The sequence below is a fragment of the Equus przewalskii genome, chromosome 3, assembly GCF_037783145.1.
Source record: "Equus przewalskii isolate Varuska chromosome 3, EquPr2, whole genome shotgun sequence".
NCBI classification, from domain to species: domain Eukaryota; kingdom Metazoa; phylum Chordata; class Mammalia; order Perissodactyla; family Equidae; genus Equus; species Equus przewalskii.
In genome coordinates, this window is record NC_091833.1 from 37,101,481 (window position 1) to 37,129,010 (window position 27,530).

General features: G+C 42.7%; 1 protein-coding gene across 3 annotated transcripts in view; it reads left to right on the forward strand.

The window, feature by feature from the left end:
* Window positions 1-774: 774 nt before the first annotated feature.
* The window catches only part of MANBA (mannosidase beta), a 113,852-nt gene continuing 87,096 nt past the window's right edge, over window positions 775-27,530 (forward strand). Inside the window, exons 1-5 of one of the 3 annotated variants that reach the window (XM_070614143.1) lie at window positions 775-1,050; window positions 11,128-11,222; window positions 13,803-13,908; window positions 14,942-15,112; window positions 22,114-22,237. In XM_070614143.1, the coding sequence (XP_070470244.1) occupies window positions 874-1,050; window positions 11,128-11,222; window positions 13,803-13,908; window positions 14,942-15,112; window positions 22,114-22,237 (673 nt within the window). In that variant the 5' untranslated portion in view covers window positions 775-873. Of the gene's footprint in view, window positions 1,051-1,495; window positions 1,553-3,424; window positions 3,530-11,127; window positions 11,223-13,802; window positions 13,909-14,941; window positions 15,113-22,113; window positions 22,238-27,530 lie in introns of those variants that run through there. The other 2 variants (XM_070614145.1, XM_070614144.1) reach the window with 2 other exon arrangements.

Here is a 27,530-nt window from a genome sequence, read left to right on the forward strand (position 1 = left end):
CGTTACAGACAGCTATGTATTTTTAACTCATCTTATGCTTATAACAACCTGAAAAAGGAGTAACAGCCTATATTTTCGAGTCAGGAAAGGGAGGTATTAGAGATTTTTGCGGCTTGCGTGAGGCCCACAGCCAGTGGGCGTCAGAGGATTTTAAACTTGCCTGCGCACAAGGTGCAGGTGTCCCGAACCCCCGGAACCTCCTGGTCCGCGCACACCGGCTAAGGTGCTGCGCTTCCTCACCGCCCCCGTGTGGCCCGCTGCGCGCGGACTGGCTCAGCCCTCCGACAACCTCCGAGTTAGATATGTGTAGTAATGTCGTCCTCTTTGACGGGCAGGCTCGCTCTGGGACCGGCCTGTGTTGCTGCAGGAGCGGGGCGTTACCGCCACCAGGCGGACCCTGCAGCGTGGATGAGGGTCTGGAGAAATTTGGAGGAAGGAAAGCGGTGGGTGTCCTGGTGTTTGGGTTCTCCGGAGCAGTGAGGAGCCTCTCCAGCTGTGGTCCCCGCATGCTACGGCCTGTCCCTGAGCTCCCCGGGGCTTTGCCCCGCTTCGCGCCCAGGGATCTGTGTGTCCCAATTACCGTGCACGGTTTTCGCCTCTGCTTCAGACGGCGAAGCGGCCGAGGAGCAAGCGCCGAGGAGAGCGCAGGCCGCGGGGGTCCGATCTGGAGCCGCGCCCCGCGCCGCAGCTCCGGCCCCCGGTCTCGGCGCTCACCTCCCGCCCGCAGCTCAGCGGGCCCGGCGCGGGGCGGGGCGCGCCGGGGTGGGCGGGGCCGGGGCCGACATCCGGGGCCGGCGCGGGGAGCAGCGCCGCCGGAGGCTCCCGGGAGCGCCGGGAGTCGCCGGGCTGGGCGTGCGCGGTCCGGCTGGCGGTATGCGCCTCCGCCTGCTTCTGCTGCTCGCGGTGTGCGGGGCGGCCGCCGGCGCCGCGGCGCGCACCCTCAGCCTGCGGGGCCGCTGGCGGATCCGCAGCGGGAACGGCTCGCTGGAGCTGCCCGGGGACGTCCCCGGGTGCGTGCACACTGCCTTGCTGCAGCAGAACCTCATCCAGGTAGTGCGTGCGGACCCCGCCGCGAGCCTGCGCCCGCCTGCCCTCGTGCGGAGCCCCGAGCCCCGAGCCCTGGGCCCTGCTCCTCCATCCGGCGCTAACTTCCCCTCTGCGTCCTGTGGTCGGGGGGGGCGGACAGGCCGGGGCGGTTTATCCACTGTGGCCGAAGAGCCCCGCGGGGGTCGGGCTCTATGGAGCCTGGCCGACCACGCTGGGACGTCAGGAACTGTGCCGGGCGAAGTTTAGAGAGCGCGGGCAGCGTTTCCACGGGGGGCTCCTTACGGCCGTGGTTCTCACTGGAAAGGGCACGTTGTCACTGACAAAGCGTAAGGCGGGGTAGGACTGTTTCAACTACCGGAACGGTGCGGGGGACGTGGTCTTTTGCTAAGTGTGAACTACATTCAGTAACGTCTCAGTTTTTCATTTTCGCTTTTCGTCCTCAGGGAGTCAGTTTTAGGATTGATGCAGCACTTAGGTTGCGAAGAATGGGATCTGCAGGTGTCAGGTGAGGAGCGTCAGTGCTAGTGGAAAGGCGAATGGCTGTTAAGGCTGACTGGGATATGAACAAAGGACTGTTTCCTCTCAGGGCGTGTAATGTGTGTGTGTGTTCCAAAAGATGCTCCAGTTTATAGACTCCTTGTGGAGGGTGTTTTCCTGTTTGGCTGCCTACATGCGGAGGTTTGCAAACAGACTTCCACCTTGTTTTCCCATTCTTTAATCCTCTTTGACTGGGACGACGTGTACTTGATAAATGGGGCATGCATTGTCCCGATCTTCATAACAGCTCTACGGAATAGGTCTTCTTATCTGCATTTTATGGTAGGGAGTTATGGAGCCCAGAAGAGTTAGAGAACTTACCCAAGACCACACAGTAACTAAGTGGCAGAAATGCAGTTTTAACCCAGGCTGGCAGGACTCCATAGCCTGGGTTCTGTAGGATGCTACACTTAACCTGGTGCTTTGGAAAATCATGTGGTTTGGAAGCACTGTGGTTGACTGTCAGGAGCATCATTCAAAGTTTACATAAATAACAGAACGGTCAACTAGGGTTATGCACAATTTCTGATCTGGTATGCGTTAGCTTTTTTTCAGGAATGTATATCAGAAAGGAAGTGAATGTTGTAAATGACACCACCACGGTCTGGTTTACTTTTTAAGTAAATAATTCTCAAACTTAAGTACTTTATTTTGAGTCAACAAACTACTTGTAACATAGTCCGCAGCTGACCTCATACCCTGGGACTTCGCTGACACGTGTCTTGAGAATGAGTGCCTGCGTTTATTTCGCAGGGTCTCTGCTTGCCTCATTTTATTGGTAGAGTTAAGCCAGTGGGAAATAATTAGTGGCTTTAGCAAATCAGATTGTTATTTTATGTTACAGGGCTATATATATCTCCAGAAACAATGTTTGGTTACTAGTTAACGAGAAGGAGGTTGCTCATGGTATGAGATAACTTTTCCTCGTGAGAATAATTCACGTCTGTTAAATCTCTTCAAAAATTCTTAGAAAAACATTGTCAATAAGGTGGATGTGAGTCTTAAACCATAGTGGGATGAGAGTGGGGCAGCTTTTTGGGGATTGGGGAGCTCCAGGCCTGTTGACAATAATCATCAACCTCAGTCTGATTACTGAGTAATGTGATGTTGTGATCCCACCTGCTTTATTACAGCATCTCTTTTTGGTGTTGACCTCGGGGAATATTCTGTAGTTTAGTGCAGACACTAGCTCAAATACTGTGTTTACATGAGAACTTGAAACATATCTTGCCTAAGTCATTCATTGATTTATTCATTCACCTAATTATCTCAGGTATTTAACGTGGCAGGCACTCTAACTGCTTGAAATTGAGCGGTGAAGAAAAAGGCTTTGTGCCGATAGACGTAATGGAGGAGGTGGACAATAAACAAATTAATCAATGATATAATGACAGGTGATGCGCTGAAGAAAAATATGGCAGCTTAAAGGAACAGGGAGTGAATGCTGGTTGGAAAGGATTGCTATTTTAAAAAAAGTGGTTAAACATAGCCATTTTGATAAAGTGACTTTTAAGCGGAGATCTTTTTGATAAGGTCTGTTTCAAGGAGAAGTGCATTCCTAGCAAAGAAGAGAAAAAGACGGAAGTAGGGAGGGGAGAGGCCTTGAGGTGGGGATGTGCTTGACCAATTCCGGGAGTAGGGGCAGCCAGGTGTGGCTGGAGCCCTGAGAGCCTGGGAGGTGGAGGAGTTCAAAGCAGGGCTGGAGGGCAGATCATGCTGGGCTTGCAAACTGACCATGGAGACACTTTGCATTTCATTCTGTTTGTGATGGGAGTTTTGAGCTTGCGGTTGCATGGTTGGGTTTGCCTTTTGGAAGGTCATTCTGGCTGTTGTGTGAAGACTACGAAGCATCAGAATGGAAGCCTGGAGACCAGGTGGGGGTCTGTGGCTGTTGTCTGGGCGAGAAGTGACTTCTGGCTTGGACCAGGGTGGCAGCAGTGAAATGGTGAGAATGGTTGTGAGAATGTATTTTCAATGTAGAAGCAACAGGATTTGTTCAGTTGGGTTTGTTGATGGATTGGGTGGGAGGAGTGAGAGAAAGAGGAGTCAAGGAAAACTTCAGGACTTCTCAGTCTGATTAGTTGGTTAAATGGAGTTCTATTTCCCAAGAGGCTCTGTGGCCAGCCTTGGGCGTTCCATAGGTGGCTGCGTTTCCTCTACAGATGGAAATCTTAGGGCTCTAGGAGAGCCTTTTGGGCTCCCAGCCAAAGGTTATGCTTCATTCTTTCAGCCTTCTGTTATGCCACACACTAAAATAGGCAATGGAAATAAAGAAATGAGTAACACTCAGTTGCCTTTTGTGGGACGTCGTGTTCTAGTGAGGCAGAAAACCTCACTAATAACCATAGGGCAGGTAAGTGCTCAGATAAGGGACCCTTGTTAGCAATGTTCCCAGCCTTCCTGTGCAATTCTTCAGTGGTGTAAGTTTGAAAAGCTTTTTTTTTAAGAAAGATGTTCTCAGTGTGCCAAGTTAGAAAATATAGATAAGTAAGAAGAAGAAAACTCAGAGACCTGGCTTTCAGAGATAACGACAATTAACATTTAAAAATACACTATTATCCATTCAGGATTTGTCTATGTATATACACTGTCGACACAAACAATCCATAATCTATAAATCAAAATTGGGGTGAGTTTATTATAAGCTAGATCTGAGGACTAGCCTGGGGCCTTCCTTCCCCAGGGAAGGAAAGGCACCGAAGAAGTGGGGTGTACAGAGTGGTTATATACAGTCTTGGAACAAAGAGCATACATCACATATGATAGGAATGTCGCTTTTACAATTGTCATGAGATGCTAAGCTGGCACAGTAGGTCGGTGGTCAGCAGGTCAGTGGTCACAAGGTGAGCACAGCAGGTCGGTAATTAATCCTTAGTTCCCAGGAAGAGATGCTTATCCTTAAAGAAATGCCGATGTGGGGGAAAGTTACATTCCTGTCTTTAAGGGCATCATTCTTGTCTTTGGGACACTGTAAATGTTTAGAGCAGATGTACAATGCATGCTGAACAGGCCACTTCAGTCCCTTTTGGAAAAACAGTATCAGGCCAAATTAGTTTTAACCCAAATGACTTCCTCATATCCTCCAGTATATCCTATTGCTTGTCATTTACTTATCATTTTTCCCCTTTTGATCTATAATCTTTCAATAGAAAGCATTGATGATCAAAACATTGTCCCTCGGTGCTAGGGTGGTTGCTGCCTGCCCTGGGTCCATCATATCTCTTGGTGCCAGGCTTTTATCTCATTGATTTGCCCAGTTAGCCACATCAGAGGGAAGTAGTCAGACAAGCATAGAGGTGTATATTAACACAGGCAGCATTTCCTAGGTTATGTAATTTTTCAATTGATTTTAGGTTGTTGCACAAACATTGTACGTGTGCTTTGACCTGACTCCTTATGTTTACATTGTTTATAATTATGAAAGATTCATTTAAGACATTCACCTGCTTTTTCATGTGCTTTAGCGGAGATGACACATTGGAAGATTCATCATGTATAAAAGCACAGCATTCACTTTGAATGATTGTATAGGTACCACCTTGGGATGCAGTTAAAATATCTAAGCCCATTCTATTTTGAAGGACAGCCTTTCTCATTGAAGACATTTTAGTATTTAATAAGGCTATTCCTGCTTGGCTATTGTTAAAGGCTTGTCGAGTTGATTTAGTCAGGGCCTCTATATATGATATGCATCCTCTAGCTCCAAAGAAGGAACAAATATAGCTGCTAGGTGGTCATACCAGTGGAACACTGAATGAGCCCATCTGGCCTTAAAGAGAAGAATGTTGACAACTCGTGTTAGCTTAGAGTGAGTCCTTTCCTGCATCCAAGGGAAACTCAGGGTGCAGTGCTCTAGCCATCCAGGCGGTAGGCAAGGCCAGAGATTTGTTCCACATAACCACTGAGTTCCGATAGGAGCCACCTGGTAAATGCCTGGCCTTCAAGACCAGTCTGTTCTGAATCAATCACTTTCTTTAAGTATGATAGTATTCTGAAAACCTTAAATGGAACATTATAAAATAGGTATACAGTTTAAGCATTGCAAAGGTTTAAATGAGGAGATATGAGATTGGGAACACAGGCCTGGTCCGGAGTCTTGGGACAGCCGTCTGCAACAGTTGCCATCTTCTTCTCATTCTGGTTTGGAGGTTTTCACATTGGTCAGCTGAAGTCTGGTATCAGAAATAGGAACTGAAACGCACTCAGGTGGAGAAGCCTTTTTTAAATGAAAAATGTGAATCCATGAGGGTCTGCCTTTTGATTCTGCAGCACATGAATGGGTTAAAAGTCCCTGGTATGGTGCTTTCCAACAGGGCTGCAGAGAGTCTTTGATTTGATGCCTCTTCTGATAAATAAATTCTCCAGGTTGTACACCATGATCTTAAGGTCTTCATCTCCTGGGAGCTCTCTGTGAAAAGAATCAGCTCCTAACCTGTCATTTCTTCTGACTGTCTCAATGAGACTTCAACAATAATTAAGATATCTCCTTTAAGCAAAGTTGGTTCATATGTTCTTTCATCTAATTGCCAAGGTCATCCAGTTACTCTCTCGAGAGCGGACAGCTGCTGTTTACCGAGGGTGTGATCTGAGATTGAGGAGCACTAGTGGAGGAGCTTTTGGCCGTGAGAGATGGAATGCTTCCGAAAGCTTTGCCCATTGAGTTTTGATTGTGCTGTTAATTAGAATGTTGTATTATTGGCCAAATGTCACAAATAGATTTAATTATTTGTCCAGTGAAATGGGTTTCCTGGTCACTGTGTAAACTCGGCAGGAATTCCTCAAACAGGAGTTATCCTTTTCAATGATAATTTACCTGAAGCCATTGCTCTTCTGTAAGGAAAAGCCTCAACCCAATGTGAGAACATACAGGTCATCACAAGATATATTTATCCATGAGATGGTGGCATTTTAACAAAGTCCAATTGCCACACCTCAAAGGGTCCCTTAGAAAGGGGAAAATGGTCTTGTGATTCATGAAATAGTTTCCCTAGATTATATTTTGGTCATATAGGGCAATGAGTACAGGCTTTATGAGCTGCTGTGGGAGAAAGTATCGAAAAGTATTGTTTTCCCTCTTCTGTTGCCACCTTTGTTTCTCTTCGGTGGTAATTTCTTGAGCCTGTAGGGAGGAAATCTTTTGCTGGGTTAGCAGAGTTAATAGAAAGTAGCAGGTATTTTCGAGGCTGGACAGCATATCCAACTTGATAGCATCCTTGCTTATCATTTAAGTAAGACCCATCTGTAAACTGAATTAGATAATAGAATGCAGTCGTAGTCTTTTCCTCTTGTGATATTGGAAGCAAGGTAGCAGGGTTAAGATAGTGAATAATATTTACCTATGCAATATAACCTAAGAGAGTTTATCATCCTTTACTTGGCCATGCTTCCCATGTAATTTAGCATACCAAATAAGCCTAATTAGTGTGCCTTGCTTTATAGGAAGAGAGAACAGATTTCTTTGAAAAGTCCCAGGGGCTCTGAGAATTCTCAGAGAAATTTTTTTTTAAGTCCAAAGAGGGACTTCATTTGAATTTTGGGGGCTTGTCAATAACATCAAAAGATTTTAAAACATTTGGTCAAAGGGGTTTCTGGTCTTGTTGCTGTGAAACAATGCTTAGTTATCCATTTAACTAAAGTAAGACTCACTCAAAAGTAAAGAAAACCTTTTATGATCTCTTTATCAAAAGTAGACTAAAAGTCCAGGAAAATTATCCTTTTTAAGGGAAAGAGAAAAACAAATTATAATTTTTGTCCCAGCTTACTTCTGATATTAAAACTTATTCACGTAACTAAATTCATTTTAATCTTAGTTTCCCTCCTAGTACTTTGGGATAAATTTATCTTTTTTAATAAAAGAAACAAAACTATTTCCGTTCTTTGTACCTTCTTTACTGAAAACATACATCTTATTTTCTTTGAATTCAAACATGTTTTCCTTATTAATCTTTAGTAACTTTAATCACATATATTAATTAGAATTTTTAACCCTTATAGACCTTAATTTTTAGTGAAAACCAAGAAGTAAGCAATTATAAACTCTTTTACATTAGCATTCTGTGACTTGGCAAATTTTATAAATACTTTTTATAATTTCTAGAAACATGTTATTTCACAGTGCAACCCTTTAATAAAATACAAGACATTTTTAAATAGACCCAAACAACTTTTAGTTTCTCCATAATAAGAAGCCAAAAGTAGATAAACTTTACATGTTAGCAATAATGTTTCAGTATTTTATCCTGTTTGAAAATGACCTAGATATTCAGTGAATTTTTATCATTTAATTTCACCTAGCAAAACTTCAAAATTTCAAGTTACCAGAGAGATTTTGAAAGTTATCTTAAATATACATGCCGTAACAATTATTTTGAGAAGTTCTCCCAACGCTTTTATTTTTTTCACATCTATGTAGTTTACGCATTCCCAGTAATTATTTAGATTGCCTACAAAACTTCATGAGACATTAGGCAAAATTTGACATCAGTTTAAGTGATTATTTTTGCTCACCAGTTTTGTAACAGAGATAGCATCAGCTTATTTGACCAATAGATGTGGAATGAGGGTGCCCAGCTGCATCATACCCACATACTGACAACTTTGAGGATGTGCCTATTTCAATCAAACCAACAAATTTAAACAAGCTTTCATTTACCAAAGATTAGTTCGTATCACGTTAACTTGAAAGATGTCTGGGTTTGTTGCGTTTAGAAATAATTTATGTAAGTGCTTACTTTAAGCCAATTAAACAGAGCTCTTTAGAAAGTATGCCATCTGGAGGTAAAATAGCACAGATATGTAACTTACACATAGACATATACACGGAGACTTCACAGCTGTTGTTTTAAAATTACTGTCATGAATCAGTACAGTGATACGAGGCTCCCGAGGTGCTCTTATGGCTGTTTTTCTGGCCTTTTTTCCTTCAGTCTTAGGAATTTACTGCGCATGCTTGTTCCAAAGATAAGAGTGTGTGAGTGCCTCTCCTGGAGCTGATAGATAGTAAATGGTCAACAAATGATACTGTTACTGTTTTTAGGGTTCATGGGTTTGCCAACAGCTCAGCAACTTCCATGGGTCCTTAGTCATTAGATGGGGTGCTGAGCTGCCGTTTGCTTTAAATAAGACTCAGAGTTTTAACATGAGCAAAGGCGGTCAGACCAATCTGGAACCAAATAAAGATGGTTGCTTACCGTTTGGAATAGTTATTATAAATGTAATCTAAGCCTCTGTAACTTTTATTTTAGGGAGGTTAAGGTATTTTCCCTTAGTAATAGAAATTTTTTTAAATGGACTTTATTTTGGGGAGCAATTTTAGGTTCACAGCAAAATGGAATAGAAAATACAAATAGTTTCCATATACACCCACACATGCACAGCCTCCTCATCAGCATCCGCCCCAGGGTGTTACATTTGTTACCATCAGTGAACCTACACTGACGAATCCTCATCACTGGAGTCTGCAGTGTTCGCTAGTGTTCTCTCTTGACGGCCTACATTCTGTGGGTTTGGACAAATGTATGGTACTATGTATCCACTGTGATTGTTTCATTCAGAGTAGTTCGCTCCCCTAAAAATCCTCTGTTCTCTGCCTATTCATCCCTCTCTACCCCTTACTCCCTGGCAACCAGTGATCTTTTTACTGTCTCCATAGTTTTGCCTTTTCCAGAATGTCATGGAATCATGTAGTATGTATGTATGTAGCCTTTTCAGATTGGCTTCTTTTAAGTAAGAGAAAAATTTTAACCCCTAAATTCTGTTTGTTTAGAAAAAAATTCTGAAACGATTGCGCTCTTGAACTCAACATACAGTTTCCTTCAAGGAGCCTGGAGACAGGAAGGGGCTTCATGCCCAGCCAGCCAGATTGTCAGCCAGCCCCAGCTTAGCAGATTGGCGTTGGCCTTCGTGTCTTCCTTCGCATGATATTTTTAACTGTGTTGGAGTGAGGACACAGTGTAGAGTTAGACAGAGGGCTGGGTGGAGACGCATGCAGGCTAGTAATTAGGTGCCTCTTCAAACCTATGTTCTTAAATATTTGTTCCATGTTTATTCATTAGAAAGGCTGAGTCAATGTATGGGTGAGGAGCAGAAAAGGAAGCAAATTTGTTGGGCCTGGCACACCCCATTTAAAAGTCAGTTTGGTGATTATCAGCTGTTATTAAACCTTATCAACTACTCCCTCCTCTAGCTTATCAGGATCTTTCTTCCGGTAGGAGCGGTTGCTGGCAGCTCCTTTCTCTCCGTCTGGAGATGCACCCAGGGATGTAGCAGGGCCTCGTGCAGATCTGTGCTCTGGGCAAGTGCCCGCCTGCTCCTCGCCCACCTGACTTGGTGGTCCAGCCCTGACCTCTGCGGACCTTAGACCAAATTGGCTCTTCTTTCAACACCTGGACTTGCAGTCCCTGAGGAAATGGCCCTTGGCCCTGCCCCCACGGTTGCCCTCTGTGTAGCCGTGGTGGTGTTCACAGACAGATGACCTGAAAAGCTGCGCTGACCCCTTTCTGTTCTGCTCCTGTCTAGGCGCTCTCATCTGAGAGATAAAGGGTGGAGAACGAGGTGGAGAAGAAAGACCTAAGGGTTATGAAAGAGAGGACTGGAGGCTGGGCACTCGGGTGGAACAGCATCTGTGAGCGCCCAGCAGGCCAGGCATCTAGGGCAGAGGTTGCAACCATTTTCAGTCAAAGGCCAGATACGGTTTAGGCTTCCTGGGTCATGTGGTCTCTGTCATGTCTGCTCAACTCTGCTATTGCAGTGTGAAAGCTGCTGTATCTAATTTGCAAAGGAATGGGCATGGCACTGCTCCAAGAAAACTTTATTTATTGCCACGTGTCCGTTCTTAGCTCGCTGGCCACCCAGAAACAGGCAGCGAGCTGCGTTTGGCCCATGGGCTGAGGCTCGCTGACCTGGCCTGGGTAATGGAGGCAGCTTGAAGTTGGGCAGTCCGACCGGATCTGTGCTGCCTGTGTGTTCTCTGTAGAGATCCTTTTCGTGCTCACTTAGTGAAGCAGAGTGAAAAGTAACTTTGGGAATGCTTGGTGAATCCAAGGAAAAAGCATTCCCCCTGGAGACCGCCAGGGACAGTGGCAGCAGTAGGCACAGTGACACCCGCGGGGCGCCGGGGCTGAGGGCCACGCCCCAGAAGGCCTTCTGTTCCCTGCCAGAGCCTCGGAGGGTCTGTGTTTGCCTTTAACAAGGGAAGCCAACCTTAATCTCCACACGTGTTCTTTGTAAATGAAACTATATTATTTCCATCTCAGAGCTCTTTCCTTTTAGGTATTTTGTTGGATTTTTTTTTTTTTTTTTTACATCTTTTAGTATTTTTAGGTTGCAAATGCCATGTCCGCTTTGTTTGAAAGGTAATGATCTCTTACGTGGGCAGAGCGCTAGCCTTAAGGATGCCATGTGCCAGCATATGAAATGCTTGTGCTCCTAGGTCAAGAGTTTATTAAATTTTAGGTGATTAACTATCATTAATAATTTATTTCATGTTAATTTAATAAATTTATTTTTGTGTGTTAAATCATCTACTATAATTTTTATCCACAGGATCCGTACTACAGATTTAATGACCTTAACTACAGATGGATCTCCTTGGATAACTGGACCTACAGCAAGGAATTTAAAATCCCCTTTGACATTAGGTACTTATGTGTGTATACCTGTATATATAAGTTTACTAATTATTATTATTTGAGCTTTTCTTCTTTTTCTGTCTCTGCAATAATCTTTTGTTAGTTTAGGTTTCATATCAGAGAGTTGTCAGACTAAAGCCTTGTGTAAGAGTGAATTTGTGATTTATGTGTTGATTTGTATATGAGGATGGTGCCTCTGATCGTCAGTCACTAAATTATGTCTTATTCAGTCATTTTTCCAGTGATTATAATGGAGTCACCTAGGCTGAGTCAATCCTCTTATTTGCATCTCCTTCTCCCTGCCCCCAGTAATCAATAAGAGTGTATATATTTATAATATGGTCAAGTAAGATCACAGACACATCATTTGTTCGATGTGGTGTTAAGAGAGCCTTGGCCGGATATGAAGCCTCATGAGGCTGTCAGGAAAAGCATGACATAGTTTTCAGTAATGTTCTGTGTAGCAGAATGTAACCCAATTATATCTACCACCGTTATTGCTAAATGTAAAAAAAAAAAATCCTTCTGTCCCTTTTATATGACTGTTTTGGTAATTATTCACTAGCCCCTTGAAAAAGAAATAAAGCCAGAATTATGGTGCTCAGTATCACGGAGTTAATGTGCTCTAGGCTGTTACTTCTAGATAATACTTAAAATATCTCTATTAGGGGTCCTCTTTCATCTTGAACTCAGCGTATCCAAAATTTCATCAGGTGGCTTGCTCACTTAAAGCTTACTTTGTGTTCTAACAGCCTCATTGCTTCTCTTAATGTAACACCCTTGTTCCAGTCTTCTACGCCTAAGGTGCTTTTGGCTCATCATATCTTTCCTTCATCTTCCTGTATTCCATCTGTTTCTGAGTCCTGTTACTTTCTTCTGTCGTTTCTCTTGATTCAGCCCCTTCTTCCTCATTTCCAAGTTTCCACCTTTGCCTAGGCCTTTATTAGTGAGTGCCTGGAATTGGGCCAAAGCTGCCTAACTAAATTTCTCGCTTTGTCTTTTCATTCTCTTTTCTTTCATATGTACAAACATTAGACTCACCTTCCCCAAATATTGAGTTTACCACAGTGTCTGCCTTTTGATTTGCAAATCAAGTTTAGTCTTCTCTGCCTGTCTGTGAAAATACTGCTTACTGTTGCCCAGGCTGGTACCGTGTCCTGTATCCCCTCTGCCTGCGGACCTGCCCAGCCTTATCCCCTTAGTTGCCCAGCACTGCTTCTACACCGAATCAAGCCTGTTACCGTGATGTTCTTGATGCTGTTAGCATTGCCTTGTTTGATTTTACTCTCCCTTTAGGGGTCTGCCCTCTACCTACATATTTCTACTCATTTAAAAAAAAATAACTTGAAATATAATTTGCATACCATTATAATTCACCCATTTAAAGTGTACAATTCTGTGTTTTTTGGTATATTCACAGAGTAGTGCAACCATCAATAAATTTTAAAATATTTTCTTACCCCGAAAAGAAAGCTACACCCATTACCAGTCATTCCACATTCTCCACACCCCTCTCCCCCATCCCTATCCCAGCCTAGGCAACCACTAGTTTATTTTCTATCTCTGCAGACTTGTCTTTTCTGGAAATCTCATGTAAGTGGAATTATACAGTATGTGGTCCTGTGTGTCTGGCCTCTTTCACTGAGCACAATGTTTTCACAGTCCATTCATGTTGTCACATTTACCAGTACTTCATTTCTTTTTATTGCTGAATAGTGTTTTATTTTGGGGACGTGCCACATTTTATTTATTCTGTCATTGAAGTTCCTGTTTCCTTCTTGAAGGCTTTCCTTATGACATACACTCTGATAGCACTTGCAGCCTCTCCAAGAAAACTGCACCATGAAGCAGAAGAGAGTGAAAGTTTTCTCTTTGTTTGCTGTGTTTTAGGCTTGAGTGCCAACCAGACTGCAGACTCCTTAAATTCCGAGACCATTTTAGTTCCCCGTAAGGCTTAGCAGCGTGCTGGGCACATCCCAGTCGCTCACAGATACTTGTTAGTTGGTTAATGTGTTTTCTTAGGTAGCGTCAGTAAATGCAATAGTTTATAAAAACATTGTGTGTCTGTTGTTTAACTTGGTTCTCATAAGAACTTTAAGAAGGGCTAGAAAAAAGTGAGTGCATTTGGAAATTGTAAGTTGTACTTTTGATTTTATGGTGATTAAAATATTGTGAAGAAAGAGCGGCCGGCCTGGTGGCTTAGTGGTTAAGTTCATGTGCTCCTCTCCGGTGGCCTGGGGTTCACGGGTTTGGATCTCGGGTGTGGACCTACACACAGCTCATCAAGCCATGCTGTGGTGGCAGTGTCCCATGTACAAAATAGAGGAAGACTGGCACAGATGTTAGCTCAGGGCCAATCTTCCTCACCAAAAAAAAATACATATATATATTATGAAGAAAGATATGCCAGATCATTCAACATAAAAGGTATTAAACCAAAACTTTTCAAAATTTCATTGGAAACTGCGTTTTAAGAATGTGTATTTTCTGTGAATTATTTATTTGTTTAGTTCTTAACTAGTTAAAAAAAAGACTCATCTAAGTTAATATTTTATATGTCTTATTTTAAAAATCTTTTCTTTTTTTTAGCAAATGGCAAAAAGTAAATTTGATTTTTGAGGGCGTTGATACAGTTACAAAAGTCCTGCTCAATGATGTTACTATTGGGGAAACAGACAACATGTTCAAAAGATATGTAAGTATGTAGTGGCATCAGGTTAAAACTCCACTTCTGGCCTAACTGCCATTGTGAGTAGAGAAAGGTAAGGGCATCATTGCCTGTGCAAGCCAGTCCAAGCTCTTTGAAGCTCTGAGTAACTTACTTTATTTCTCAGTTGCCACGTTGTAGAATGGTGAAAACACCACAGACCCTATGGAGTTATAAACTCATTATCTAAAATGATTGGCACAGTTCTTGGCATGTGAGAAGTGTTCAATAAATGCTGTTCCCTTCTGCCTTATTTGTGATCCAGAGTTTCATGGGAAATGACAATAGACAGACTATTTTAAAAGAAAATGCTCCTTGTTTTCTGGAATAATTACCATAAGAGATTGTATTCTGACCCCCCCATCTATTTCAAGGGTAGACTTTTCAAACAAAAGTAACTTATGACAGAAATACACGCTGTTCCTCCCAGAGAGTGGTTGTCCTGAAGAATCTAGGAAGTCCTTGGCAGTTCAAGGCTGTATGTAAATAGCCAGTGCAGACATTCCAGGGCTAAAGCTATTTTCTGATCACTCTGTTTGCTAGGACCTCATCTGTCAGTAAAAATAGCAAGAGAAACCTATGTGCTCAGTTAGAACTGAGAGTAGGCATAAGTAGAAGATAAAAGCAACGGACAGTCACTTGGAGACAGAGATTGGATTGGTGGTTACCAGAAGGGATGAGGGGAGGGAGGAGGGCGAAAGGGGTGGGTAGGCACATGTGTGTGGGGATGGATTGTAATTAGTCTTTGTGGGGTGCATATGATGTAATCTACGCAGAAATTGAAATGTAATGATGTACACCGGAAACTTATATAATGTTATAAACCAATGTTAACTCAATAAAAAAAAAAAAGAACTACGTGTAGGCAACTAAGTTATACTGTTTCAGAGAAGTGCTTTCTCCTGCAAAAAGGATAAACTTAAAGATTTCAGTTCTTTTATGTATCTTTCATACATTCTGTCTGTATCTAAAATTTCACATGCAAGGCTGCTTCCATATCTGTTCTTTCCCTTTAATTCAGAGCTTCGATGTTACCAATGTGGTTAGGGACGTGAACTCCATTGAGCTCCGTTTCCAGTCCCCAGTGTTGTATGCGGCCCAGCAGAGCAAGGCTCACACTCGCTACGAGGTGCCCCCAGACTGCCCTCCGCTCGTCCAGAAGGGCGAATGCCACGTCAACTTTATTCGAAAGGTAAAGGTCTCGCAAGTGGCTGGGGCTCTAGCCCTGGGGATGGGCTGTGCGTGCACAGGAAATGCTTGTTTGAAGGCTCCAATGGTGTTTCCTAAGTTGGGCATCTCTGTCCTGCCCCCTTAGTGGGATTTGAAAATTTGGAATAAGAATCAAAAGATTATATGAATTTTTGTGGAAAATCTTTGTCTTTCTAGGTTTCCTTCTTGAAGCAGGCTTCGGAATTTAGGTAATATCAGGAAAAGAAGAAAACTAGGTGACTGATACTGTAACTTTACAAATTATTTTTTAACATTTAGTTTTATCAAACTTTTCACCAGACTGTAAGGTTCATATATATTAGTGATTCTTGTTACTATGAAGTCTTCTGCAAATATTAGTATATTTGCTGACATGTTCTTACATTTTATTGTAGGTTCTCATAAAATCTAACAAAGAGAAAATCCAGAAGGTGATTATTTTTCTCTGAGTCTGATCTCAGTCTAGATGACTTGGATTTATTGTAATACATGGTTGAATTAGTATTCTATGTGACATTTAGTTTTTTATTCAAAAATTTTTTAATTGCAGTAGAGTACACATAACACAGAATTTACCATCTGAACAATTTTCAAGTGTACATTTCAATAGTATTAAGTATTTTCACATTGTTGTGAAGCCAGTCTCCAGACCTTTTTCATCTTGCAAAATTGAAACTCTCTACCCTGGAAAACAGCTCCCTATTTTTCCCTCCCCCCTGCCCCTGGCAACAACCATTCTTTCTGTTTCTACAAGTTTGACTCCTCTAACTACCTCTTATAAGTGGAATCAAAGAGTATTTGTTTTTTTGTGACTGGCTTATTTCACTTTGCATGGTGTTCTCAAAGTTCATCCATATTGTGGCATGTGTCAGTATTTCCTTTCTTTTTAAGGCTGAATAATATTCCATTGTATGTACATACCACAAAATTTTGTTTATTTATTCATCTGTCACTGGATATCGGGTTGCTTCCACCTTTTGACTGTTGAGAATGATGTTGCTATGTATAGATATACAAATATCTCTTTGAGACCTTGCTTTCAATTCTTTTGGATATATACCAAGAAGTGAGATTACTTGATTTTATGGTAATTCTATTTTTAATTTTTTGAGTAAGTGACATTTAGTTTTAACAACAAAGGTAATCGTTGGTTTCATTGTGAAGATACTAAGTGTATTTTTCTAGCACTGGTTATCTAAAACCTCAGTTGATAAATGCTAATTATTTAAGTGGCTCTCTTTAGACTGATAGACCTACCATTAAATCATATTTCCTTAAGATAAGTACTAAGGTCAAAATTATGCCTTCCCCTGTTTGATTCAACCTCTGCCAGTTTGTGTCAGTGTCTCAGTAACCGGTTGTTTGTGTTACTGTAACTGAACAGTCTGTAGCTTAGCAGAGGTGTTCCCTGGAATACTTGTGTACTTATACTTCTGTATAAAATTCATCTTTTGTTTTTTGCCTTTGGCTTCAAATGGCACAGTGGTTTGAATACGAGAGGTTGTACTTTTCCCCTCTCTTCTTCCATCTTTAACCTTCTATCAAAACGAGGACTTCTTGGATCATAATGTGGAAAGTTTACTTTTCCAGTCATCAGTAAAGATATACATATATGTTATACATATATCTGTGTAGTATTTTCCCTCTACCCCCTATTCAATTTGTAGCATTTAAAATGTGCTTCCAGATGATCTAGATAGAGCAAAGTCCCTTGTCACTGAAATCAGGAGTCAGACCTGGGTGTCTGCTCTCACAGTGTGTGGAACACTAATCTTGGGAACTTGCCAGAATAATGAGCTGCATCTTGGTGTCCTGGCTAGATTGACGTGGTCCGGTGGGAAAAGACTTGAGCTGGAGACCAAGTCAGGAATCTTGGATCTGAATTCTGGCTCTAAACCCAGAGTGATCTTAGGCAGTCCATCATCTGTATATGGAGCTAAGCCCTTCCCTTCCTTCCTGATTGTGTTGGTATGAAGATACAGTGAAATAATGATGTAGGGACCACCTGGTGGCAGAGTGATTAAGTTCCCCTGCTCTGCTGAGGGGCCCAGGGTTCGCCGGTTCAAATGCTGAGTGTGGACCTACACACTGCTCATCAAGCCATGCTATGGTGGCATCCCACATACAACATAGAGAAAGACTGGCATAGATGTTAGCTCAGTGACAGTCTTCCTCAAGCAAAAAGAGGACGATTGGTACAGATGTTAGCTCAGGGCCAATCTTCCTCACTAAAAAAAGAAAAAATAAAAACAACAATTACAACAAAACTGGTTCCTCTGCTGATTTTTTAAAAAAAGAAATAATGATGTAAAGTGCTGTACAGCTATTCAAAATGTAGAGTGGTGATAGTATTTAGTTTGGAGACTTATTTCTGTAATTATATACTTCTAGGTGTGTAACAGACAAAAGGCCTCAGCTTAGCTTATATGAAGTGAGTGGGATAGAGGTGGGGAGTGAGGTATAAAGAGGAAGTGTTACTCTCCATCTGTTTTTTTTTTTGGTGGGGGCGTGGGGGCAGTAAGTGAGATGCTGGATATTTACGGTTGAAGAAGAGGAGGCGTGTTTACAGGACGTTCAACTGTAGCAAAACGAATCCATGTGGAGATGTGAGACGTGCTTGTGCAGTGCAGTGAAAGCGCTGCTCGGGTGCTCTCAGCCCCACGGCTGCCATCTTGATAAGGAAGTTCTTTGGACGCTAGGTTTTCATAGTATTGCATTATTTCTTCTCTCATTTGCTAAATGCAAGTCTCTGCTGTTTGTTAAATGTGCTGTATGGCCCTTATATTTTATTGATACCTGAACCCCTCGTGTACCTCTTGGCTCCTCCAGGAATGTACAGGAAAGAGAATATCCGCCTCCCTCTTTCCGTCTGCCTCCTGTAGTCAAAGGTCTGCAGCCACTGCGCCATGAAGGTTCAGGAAGATGTGTGCCCTTTCACTCAGAGAAGAGCTGAGAGAGAGGAACCGGTCCTCACATTTATGCTATAGGTTCTCAGACAGTTTCTCTCTTAAGGATTAGTCTCTTGTTTCTGAACTCTTGACTTCCTGTGAATAAGGAATTTACTTAGTTGATTCGTCACTTGCCAGGGCATATTTTCTATTCAGGTTTGACAGGCAGTGCTGTAAAACTTGTAGTCCTTGTGCACTTTCTCACTTTCCTTATGGGATCAGCACGGAGTCTTTCGTCGTGGGCTCTTTGTTGACTCAGCTGCTTGAATTCCTGGGAACATGTTCAGTAGTTAAATTTTACTTTTTTCATCTTCTCCTCGGGAGCATTTTCTCCATCAGTTTTTTGACCCTTCTGCTTTCTCCATTTCAGTACAAGCCTCCTCTTGTCTCTCCTATCTTGCTTATCTAGCTTGGGTGGTGAGACCCATCACTTCAGCCCCGCGCCCCCCCCCCCCCCCCCCCCGGCAGTATTCTACACCATCCTTCTTGTTTTCCACTTACATCTCTGGCTGTTCCTTCTAAATGTCTTTAATATAATCAACCTCCTCCTGTTAGAAGTCGTTTCAGGCCTCTCTCTGTTCTAGACACTTTTCTCCTCTCATTTTATACCCTCTTGTCGCCTATCTCATTTCTGCGATAACCAGTCACATTTTCAGTGACTCCTCATAGTGTGTCTTCATCCAGACCTCTCTTCAGTTCCAGACCTTATGCTCTATTGCCTGTGTGGCATCTTCACGTGCCTGATTCATGGGGCCCTACAGCTCATTGTGTCCAACACTGCCCTTGGGATCTGAACCCTTCTCCCAGGGCTCCCTGTCTTGCAGAGTGGAATACCATCCACAACAGTTGCTCAAGCCAGAAACCTAAGGGTTATTTTCGATACCTCTTTCTCTTTTTCCCTCCTCCAATCCATCACTAAGTCCTTTTGATGTTATGGCTGTGACTTCATCAATAGTTCTTGAATCTTCCCACGCTCCTTTCTACTACCATTCTTGAATTCAGTGTGTCATCTTTTCTTGCATGGACTATTGCCCTGGCTGCCTAACTGGTTTCCTAACAACCTCACTTGCCTTCCTCCAGTTCATTTTTCACAGAGCAGCCAGAATGTTCTTTTCAGACAGAAATCATCCCAGCACTCCCCTTCTTAAAACTCTTTAACAGTTTCTCATTGCCTTTGGGCTGAAGTCCAGAGTTCTTAGTTCTGTCTGCCCCGTGCCCACTTCTCCGGTCTTATTCCCCACTCTTCCCATCCTTCTGTCTTCATCTCCTGGAATGCATCCTCTTCTCCTCACCTTGAGCCCTTTGCCCTTGCTCTCCCTTCTGAAAGGGGTGCTTTCACTTCCATCTCCCCTAAACACCTCGGACTGTTGGTACTCACCCTTCAAGCCTCCGTGTAAGGTCACTGTTGTTCAGGGAAACCTGTCTTGACACTCTCCTCCTCCTATTATATGTTCCGTGTCTGTTTCCCTTGCATTTGTGATTCATGCCTGAATTTCTTGCTGTACTGTGAGCATTATGAGCGGAAGGACTGTGTCGGTTTTGTGTATTAATGTACCCCCGGCCTGAAACATAGAAAGCTTTTCACAAATATTTTTTGAATGAGTGGAAACTTTTATTTGGAGAGGTTATATGAATAGGAGTGATTTGTAGCCCTTGATGGGGAAAATAGTCGGCCTTGGAAGATGTTGAATATTTCTGCCCTCCTCCTCCCTATCCCTGATAAAAGAATTACATATCTGAACTTAACACACTCTCCAGTATATATTCTCAAGATGGTTTTCATTTTGAACACGGGAATCTGATACTTAAGTGGTGAATTTAGACAGATGCAGATGCTATGAAGTGGTTTTAATTCTTTTTCTCTGTAATGGAAATTAATTTATATCTTAGATAAATACAGAGCTTAGGAAATAATACTTATTATTATGAGAACAGTTTGGCCAAATCCTCAGGCTCTAGTCTACACATGCTCCATTCAGAAAGTTCTCAGGACTTCCTCTTGGCGCTGGTTCCTTTTTAAAAGCTGAACTTACAGCCTCACACACTTTTTTTTCCCCAAAGATTTTATTTTTCCTTTTTCTCCCCAAAGCCCCCCGGTACATAGTTGTCTATTTTCAGTTGTGGATCCTTCTAGTTGTGGCATGTGGGACGCCGCCTCAACATGGCCTGATGAGCGGTGCCATGCTCCCGCTCACAAATTTTAGTTAACTGTGTTTTGAAAAATTGTTTTTTCTTTTAAGAGGTAGAAATTCAAAAACTTCTGCTTGAAACAGGATTTGTTTTAAGGGACCCATCTTCTACTTTTGAATTTGAATCTCTGTAAATTAATAGGAAATCGAGCATCTGAAGGGAGGCGTGGAGCCAGGCTGAGCGAGATCGGGTGAGACGTCCACCCTGGACCCCTGTCGGTGTCTGAAGTTTAAACTGGTAGTTTTTGGGCTGTAAGTTCAGAACTCATGACTTCTGAATTCACACTGCAGGAAACAGGGGTTGGCAAGTCTAGCTGGAGTTTCTTAAACCTACTTATAAATATCTTTATCTTTCAATTTGTTTCCTCCTTCTTTATAGTTATTACATTTAAATACGATATTCTTATAGTTATTATATTTAAATACAATGATAGGCTCAGAAATATTTTGGAGAAATTTAAAGAGTAACTATTGTGTTGCTTCAATGTAATATGCTTTTGAGGAATAAATGTACATAATTAGATTTTATGTTCTTAGAACATTTCTGCCAAATTTAACTATGTTGCATAGGTTGATATATTAGTTATTGTATTACTTATCTATTGCTTTCTAACAACTTATGCCAAAACTTACCAATTTAAAATAACATTTTTGGGGGCCGGCCTGGTGGTGCAGTGGTTAAGTTCGCACATTCCAATTCTCAGCACCTTGGAGTTCACCGGTTCGGATGCCGGGTGCGGACATGGCACCGCTTGGCAAAAAGCCATGCTGTGGTAGGCGTCCCACGTATAAAGTAGAGGAAGATGGGCACGGATGTTGGCTCAGGGCCCGCCTTCCTCAGCAAAAAGAGGAAGATTGGCAGTAGTTAGCTCAGAGCTAATCTTCCCCACCCCAAAAAAATTTCTTTTCACAGTTTCTGTGAGCCCAGAATCCGAGTGTGGCCTAGTGGGGTGCCTCTGGCTCAGGGTCACTCAAGAGGTTACGATCAAGCTGTGGGTTGGGGCTGTGGTCCTCTCAAGGCTCAACCAGGCCTGGAGGGTCTGTGCCTCTGCTTGCTCATGTGGTTTCTGGCAGGCCTCCGATTGGCTTCTGAGCTCAGTTATGTGCGCTTTGCACAGAGCTGCCGCACAGCCTGGCAGCTGGCTTCCACCTTGACCAAAGGAATGTGGGAGAGGGTGCGCCAAACAGAAGGTGCCGTCTTTTATAACCTAGTTTTGGAAGTGCTGTCACCTCTGCTGTATTCCGTTGGTTAGAAGTGATTCACTAGGTCTAATCTATCGTCTGGGGGGGGATTACACAAGGACATGTATACCAGGAGGGGATTGTTGTGGGCCATTTCAGATGCTGTATATGGGGCACAAACACGCACACGCACACACACACACACACTATGACGGACTTGATTATGTGCCCCTTAACCTCCTATGTTGAAGTCCTGACACTATTTAGAAAGAAGGTCTTTAAAGAGGCGATTCAGTTAAAATGAGACCGTTAAGGTGGCCCCGACCCAGTGTGAACGATGTCCTTGAAGAAGAGGACATTTGGACAGCACGGAGGGACACTGGGATGCACAGCGGGAAGCCGGCCGCCTGCAGGCCCAGGGGAGAGGCTGCGGGAGAAGCCACACCTGGCAGCACCTTGATCTTGGACTTCCAGCCTCCGGAATTGTGAGGAAGTAAACTCGTGTTGTTGAAGCTGCCCAGTCTGTGGGATTTTGTTGTAGGAGTCCTAGCAAATAGCAGATAGATATGTTTATAATATTTTAAAAGAAAAGGTATTTCATAATGTTTAAATGTTAGTTATGGTAATCAGAATCTTCTTTTTTTTCCTTCACTTTGAAATTACAGGAGCAGTGTTCCTTTGGTTGGGACTGGGGGCCCTCCTTTCCTACCCAGGGCATCTGGAAAGATGTTAGAGTTGAAGCCTATAATCTTTGTCAGCTGAACTACTTCACATTTTCCCCTATATATGGTAAGCTAAAAGGTGTGATTCCTTGTTTTTGATGTGTTTCTTGTTCTTTTTTGAACCAACACCATGTTATAAAAATTGGCTTTGTAATTTGAATATATAGATACACTTCTCAGAGACTTATTTTTAAAAATTTTGTGGCATGTTAAATTTATAAAAGTGTAAAACATATATAAACCTTGATTTATCATGAAAATTTACAATATAAAGCAGATAAATAGGTAGATACCTTTTTAAAAAATTTTTTTATTTCATAGTCTTTTGTTTTACCCAAACCCATACAACTCTGTTCCTGTGGGGACAGTTAAAAAGATATGGTAGTAATGGTATTATTATAACAGTATTATCTCCGTTTTCCTGTAGTTATTCCTCAATGAAATACCTTCTCTCAGGTGAACAATATGTCATAACATATGTCGACGAAAATAACCCATAACCAATCTATAAATGAAAATTTGGGTGAGTTTATTCTGAGCTTAAATCTGAGGATTATAACCCGGGAGAGTCTTTCCACAAAGGAACAGAGCACTCCAAAGAAGTGGGGGTATACAGGGTGGTTGTATACCCTCAAAGAGGATGTTTCACATATGATTGAAATGTCCCTTTCACGATAGTCACGAGGCTACTCTGTTGGCACAGCGATTGATGGAAACAGCAGATAGGCCTGCTGTCTCAGTGAACCCCGCAGGGTGGCAGGTCTGTTGCCTTGAGCTGGGCGGGCACAGATGAGCGCTGCAGTCGGTTCCCAGCCTAAAGAAAGATGCTTAATCTTTAAGGAGATGCCAACGTTGGGAGGGGGAGGGAAGTTGCACCTTTATCTCAAAATGTCTAAGCAGATACACAATGCATGCTCAATGGCCACGGTCAGGCCCTTTTGGATAAAACAAAGTCAGGCTGAATTAGGTTCATACCAAATGGCTTCCTCATATACTCCAATATATCCTATTGCTTGCCATTTCAATTTGTCACATAACATATGCCAAATTATTCAATTTGGCAGCTTTGTCAAATGATGTTCACATATACATACCTTTTAATGTTTTTTTGAAAAAGAAGAAAGGAAGGGAGGGAGGGAGAGAGGAAGGGCAGCTCTGAGTTTCCCGGAGCTGCCTGCTTTCTTAGAAGAGCCGGGCTGCTGCTTGCCTTCCTCCTGCTGTCCATGGCAGGGTCAGAGCTCCCGGCCTGACCGCCTGCCTCGCCCCCACCGTTGGGCTGACTTTCTATCACTGCATTTTCTCCTCTGGAGGCCCTGACATACCAGCGTTGTAGGAGTTGAAAATAAACTGGAAGACAAACAAGGCACACAGAAAGTTTTGTCAGGTAAAGAATACTACTTTTGGAGTTGAAGGAACTATTCACAAGGAAGGAGAACTGAGTAAAGCCTCAGAAATCTCCCAGACGTCCCTGAGTCAGTTCACAGCTGGCCAGTGTTTGTTGAGTTCTTGCGTGGCGCTGTGTGTGTTTGGCACTGAAAGGGAATGTGTTTGCGTGTGCTCACCTCTCTGAAGTTGGTGCGGTGAGGACAGAGACAATTACCCAAGCAAACAAGATGCTGTCATAGTCTTCTGGGATGGGAGCCCCAGTAGTTCAGAAAATCAAAGACCAGTGAGGATTTGAGAAGTTAGGGAAGTCAGGGTGCAGGTGAAGGCAGGTGGGATCTTCAGTGACCGCTCTTGGTGCTCAGGCCCCCTACGAGAGTCAGCGATGGAGAGGGGTGTCAGCACCGCAGGAGCTCCGCGGTCCTTAGGGCCCGTCTGTGTTCTGAAGGCAGAAGACAAAGCAACTCAGAGGTGGGTGATAATTGAGCAGGTTATTAGGTGCTGCTGGCATTTTTAAACCTTGAAAAGGCATTAGCAGATCTGATTTAAATTGCACATATAAATGTGGCTGTTAATAGCTCTAGTTGAGTGCTTCCCAAACTATCCTTGGGAAGTGTAACCTGAACTGAGTTTTGCTACTAAAATCAAACAGTGGTTCATACTCGCTCAACCCCACCCATAATTTTTCTCAGGTATATATAATAAAACTTAGTGTAAGCAGGAGTCTGATTTTGCAAAAAGTTCTTTATTTAATAGTATTGAAGCTTAATCAGTGTTTTAGGTGGTTTATAAAAAGTGCTGAGTTCCAGGTACTCTGATACCTGAAAAAATTTGAGTAAGACTGCTCTAGTTTGATTTAAAACTTTGACTATGAAGCTAAACATTGCTTCCTGAATATGAGTCATTAGAGTTCAGTTTATTAGTTACTAGCGACTGGGTGAATTTTATTTGAATTAAATCAATTTAAATGATGCTTAAAATTTAATTTTGATTCAGTGTAATCAGTTCCCTACATCAACTACGTTTTTTGTGTGTCTGTCTGAGGAAGACTGGCCACTGGGCTAACACCCGTGCCCATCTTCCTCACCTTCTGTGGGCGCTGCTGCAGCACGTCTTGACACGTGGTGCTAGGTCTGCCCCTGGGATACGAGCCTGCGAACCCCGGGCCGCTGAGGCGGAGGGCGCGAACTTAACCACTGCGCCACCGGGCTGGGCCCTCAACTACATTTTTGGCCTTTTATGACGGCAATATATTTTGTACTTAGCATAGACAAAAATATGTTTCCTATTCAGCAGATGTGCCCTGTGCATATTAAGCAGTAATTCTTATATTTCTGATTAATTTTATAATTTCAGTGTGGTTATTTTAGGTAATAAAATGGACTTCTGAAAGCATTAGGAGAGGAGCTTCCTGAGCGTTTGTCAGTTTGTCTTTGGAAGACAGCATCGTCACTGAAATCATAGAAGTTTAAAAGGTGGAAAATAAAGAGGATAAGTCAGTATATTCTGGGTACTTCTGTGCATTTATTTGGTACATACTATGAGGCAGGCATTGTGAGAGTTACTAAAGATTTTTAAAAAGGATTAGTTGATAATCAAAAACAGATACATATAATTTTATTTAAAATCAAATATATTAATTTTTAAAATTTAACTGTGAAATGAGATTGGTCAAAACTAATGCAAACTGGCTATCTCTGAGTGCCATTCTATGGATAGTTTGTATTTTATTCTTATGCTCAATCGTCTTTTCTAAATTTCTATATTGAGCCTATATTGTTTCTGTAATAAGGGAAGAAAGTAGTTCAAACGAACCAATCCGTCTAGTAATTTCAGCCCACTCATTATGAAAGCTTAAGCTAATTTGACTGTGGCACTTTCTGCTTTCTCCCTATTGAGGCTAGAAAGAGGAGCCTTTTTGCTTTTCCAAATGTTCGATTTGTTTCTTAATTTAAACTTTGTGAGTCTACCTCTGAAGATCAAATGACCAGCTGTAATTCCCCAGTTAAATTGTGTATGGTGTGACAGAAAAAAGGTTATTAGACTTTTAAAAAATTAACTTGAAATTCCTGTGAATTAATTTACTTTATATATATGTATGTATGTGTTTTTTCCCTTTTCTGCATTCTCAGTCCTTATGGTAGTGGTTTCTAAACTTTTGCATCTCACAATATCCTGCAGTCATTTCTTTGATTTTGCCCTAACCTCAGTTTCCTAAGTGATTTTCATATATTCTTTATATTTAAGATAATAAAAACAAATTTATGTTAAAAAATTGTAGTCAAAGGAAAACAGGAATTATTCCCACTATCTCTTATTTATCTGGGTATTAAGAGATACTGGTTCACTGATATGACTTTGTTTAAAACCTCATTGGAGAATAGTTATCGGTATGATTCATCCTTAGCTCTGAAGTATTCTATCAGGTTTTAAATAGCGGTGGCTATTCTAGGGCACCCATATTTTCAATATTTCACACTGTGGAAGATTGACCCTGGTATTGAAAAGGGAAGCCCACATTCTTTCTATCCAGTTTGGAAACCCAGCAATATTCTCCTGTTCCTCTCCCTGGGGAGGGGCTGGGTGGCTGACCCCATTTGCTGGCGGCAGGAGAGGGGACTGTCTGCGCTGGCCTGGATGTCCAAAAGGGTGGATGCCCTCATTTGAAAAATTTGGACATTTATAAGCAAATGATCTGGCCAAAAAATGCAGTCCCTGTGTGGTGGTGGGGGGTGTGGGGTGTGAGAGAGACAGAGGCGGAGGCACAGAGAGAGACATATTCATTTACTGATTATCTTCTCCATGCCGGGTCTTTCATATTTGTGATCTGATATGAATAGTTCACCTTAGGCCCTAAAATTTATTGGGGACAGATGGTTGTCCAGTTTTATGCACTTTTCATAAGGTTACATAAACATGTCAACTCCAAATCTGTGATGAGTGTGTTCTGATGAAACACAACATTGTTAGTCTTTGTTACGACAGGGAGGAGAAAGCAGCATATGGCGATGTTTCAGCAGGCAAGCCCTGGGCCTTTGCCTGTGCTGGGCACTCTCACCCCTCGGGGATGCTGCCTTCTCCCGCCCTATCTAAACCTCCCTGTGGCCTCAGCTGAAGCACCCGCTCCTTCCTTCTCCAGCCCTGGCTGGGAGCTGGGGGAGTGAGTCTGGCTCTCAGCTGGACCCCGGCCTGCCCAGCAGAGGCCTGTGTTGAAGGTCGTTGCTGCCCTTTGCTTACAGCTTAATACAGAGAATAGAATATTACCACATAGCAAAGATTTGTCAGTCTTGCTTAGTGTCTTGTTTGATGCCCTCATTTTTGAATGCAAGCATGCATTCCTTTTTTTCTTGCATTCCTTTTGAATCACTTTTTCATTAACTTCTGAAATTGCGTTACCCATAAACATGACAGTCTTCACCCTGGAAGATATCTCTATGAGTAGGTGGGTTGCTTGAATAATCTCTCCTCTGATTAGCTGCCTTGTTGCCTAGGTAGATTTTTCCTCTGGAACTTAACAATTTGTCGTTGTTTTGGGGGGATTTTGCGTTGCGTCTCTTTTGCCTTCGTCTTTGAGGATGTGGTCCTGCTGAGTAGGCTAGGAGGTCTTGCTGCCTGGCTTAAAGATGCAGAGGCAGCTGGGGAAACAGCTGTAGTAAGGAACAGCGAGCCTGCTTTTCTGGTTACTGCGAGCTATGAGCTCTTTGAAAAGCAGCTGCTGGAGTCAGTCCTCTAATTCCAGCAGGAGCGCAGGAAACTATCCTGCGTTTGAATTTGAACATTCTGTGGCTTGGTCACCTCAGCTTGTTGTCATGGCTGTTTCTTCCCATGCACAGGACTGCCTTTTCCCTGTGACTTTTCCTCATCTGTTAAAGATGCAGGAGGAAGCTGACCTGCAAAGGGAGGGGCTGCAAGGTGCCCAGCAGGGTGGAGCGAATGCCGGGAGCAGTCTCTGAATGGCTTTCCTGCAAGGACAGGAA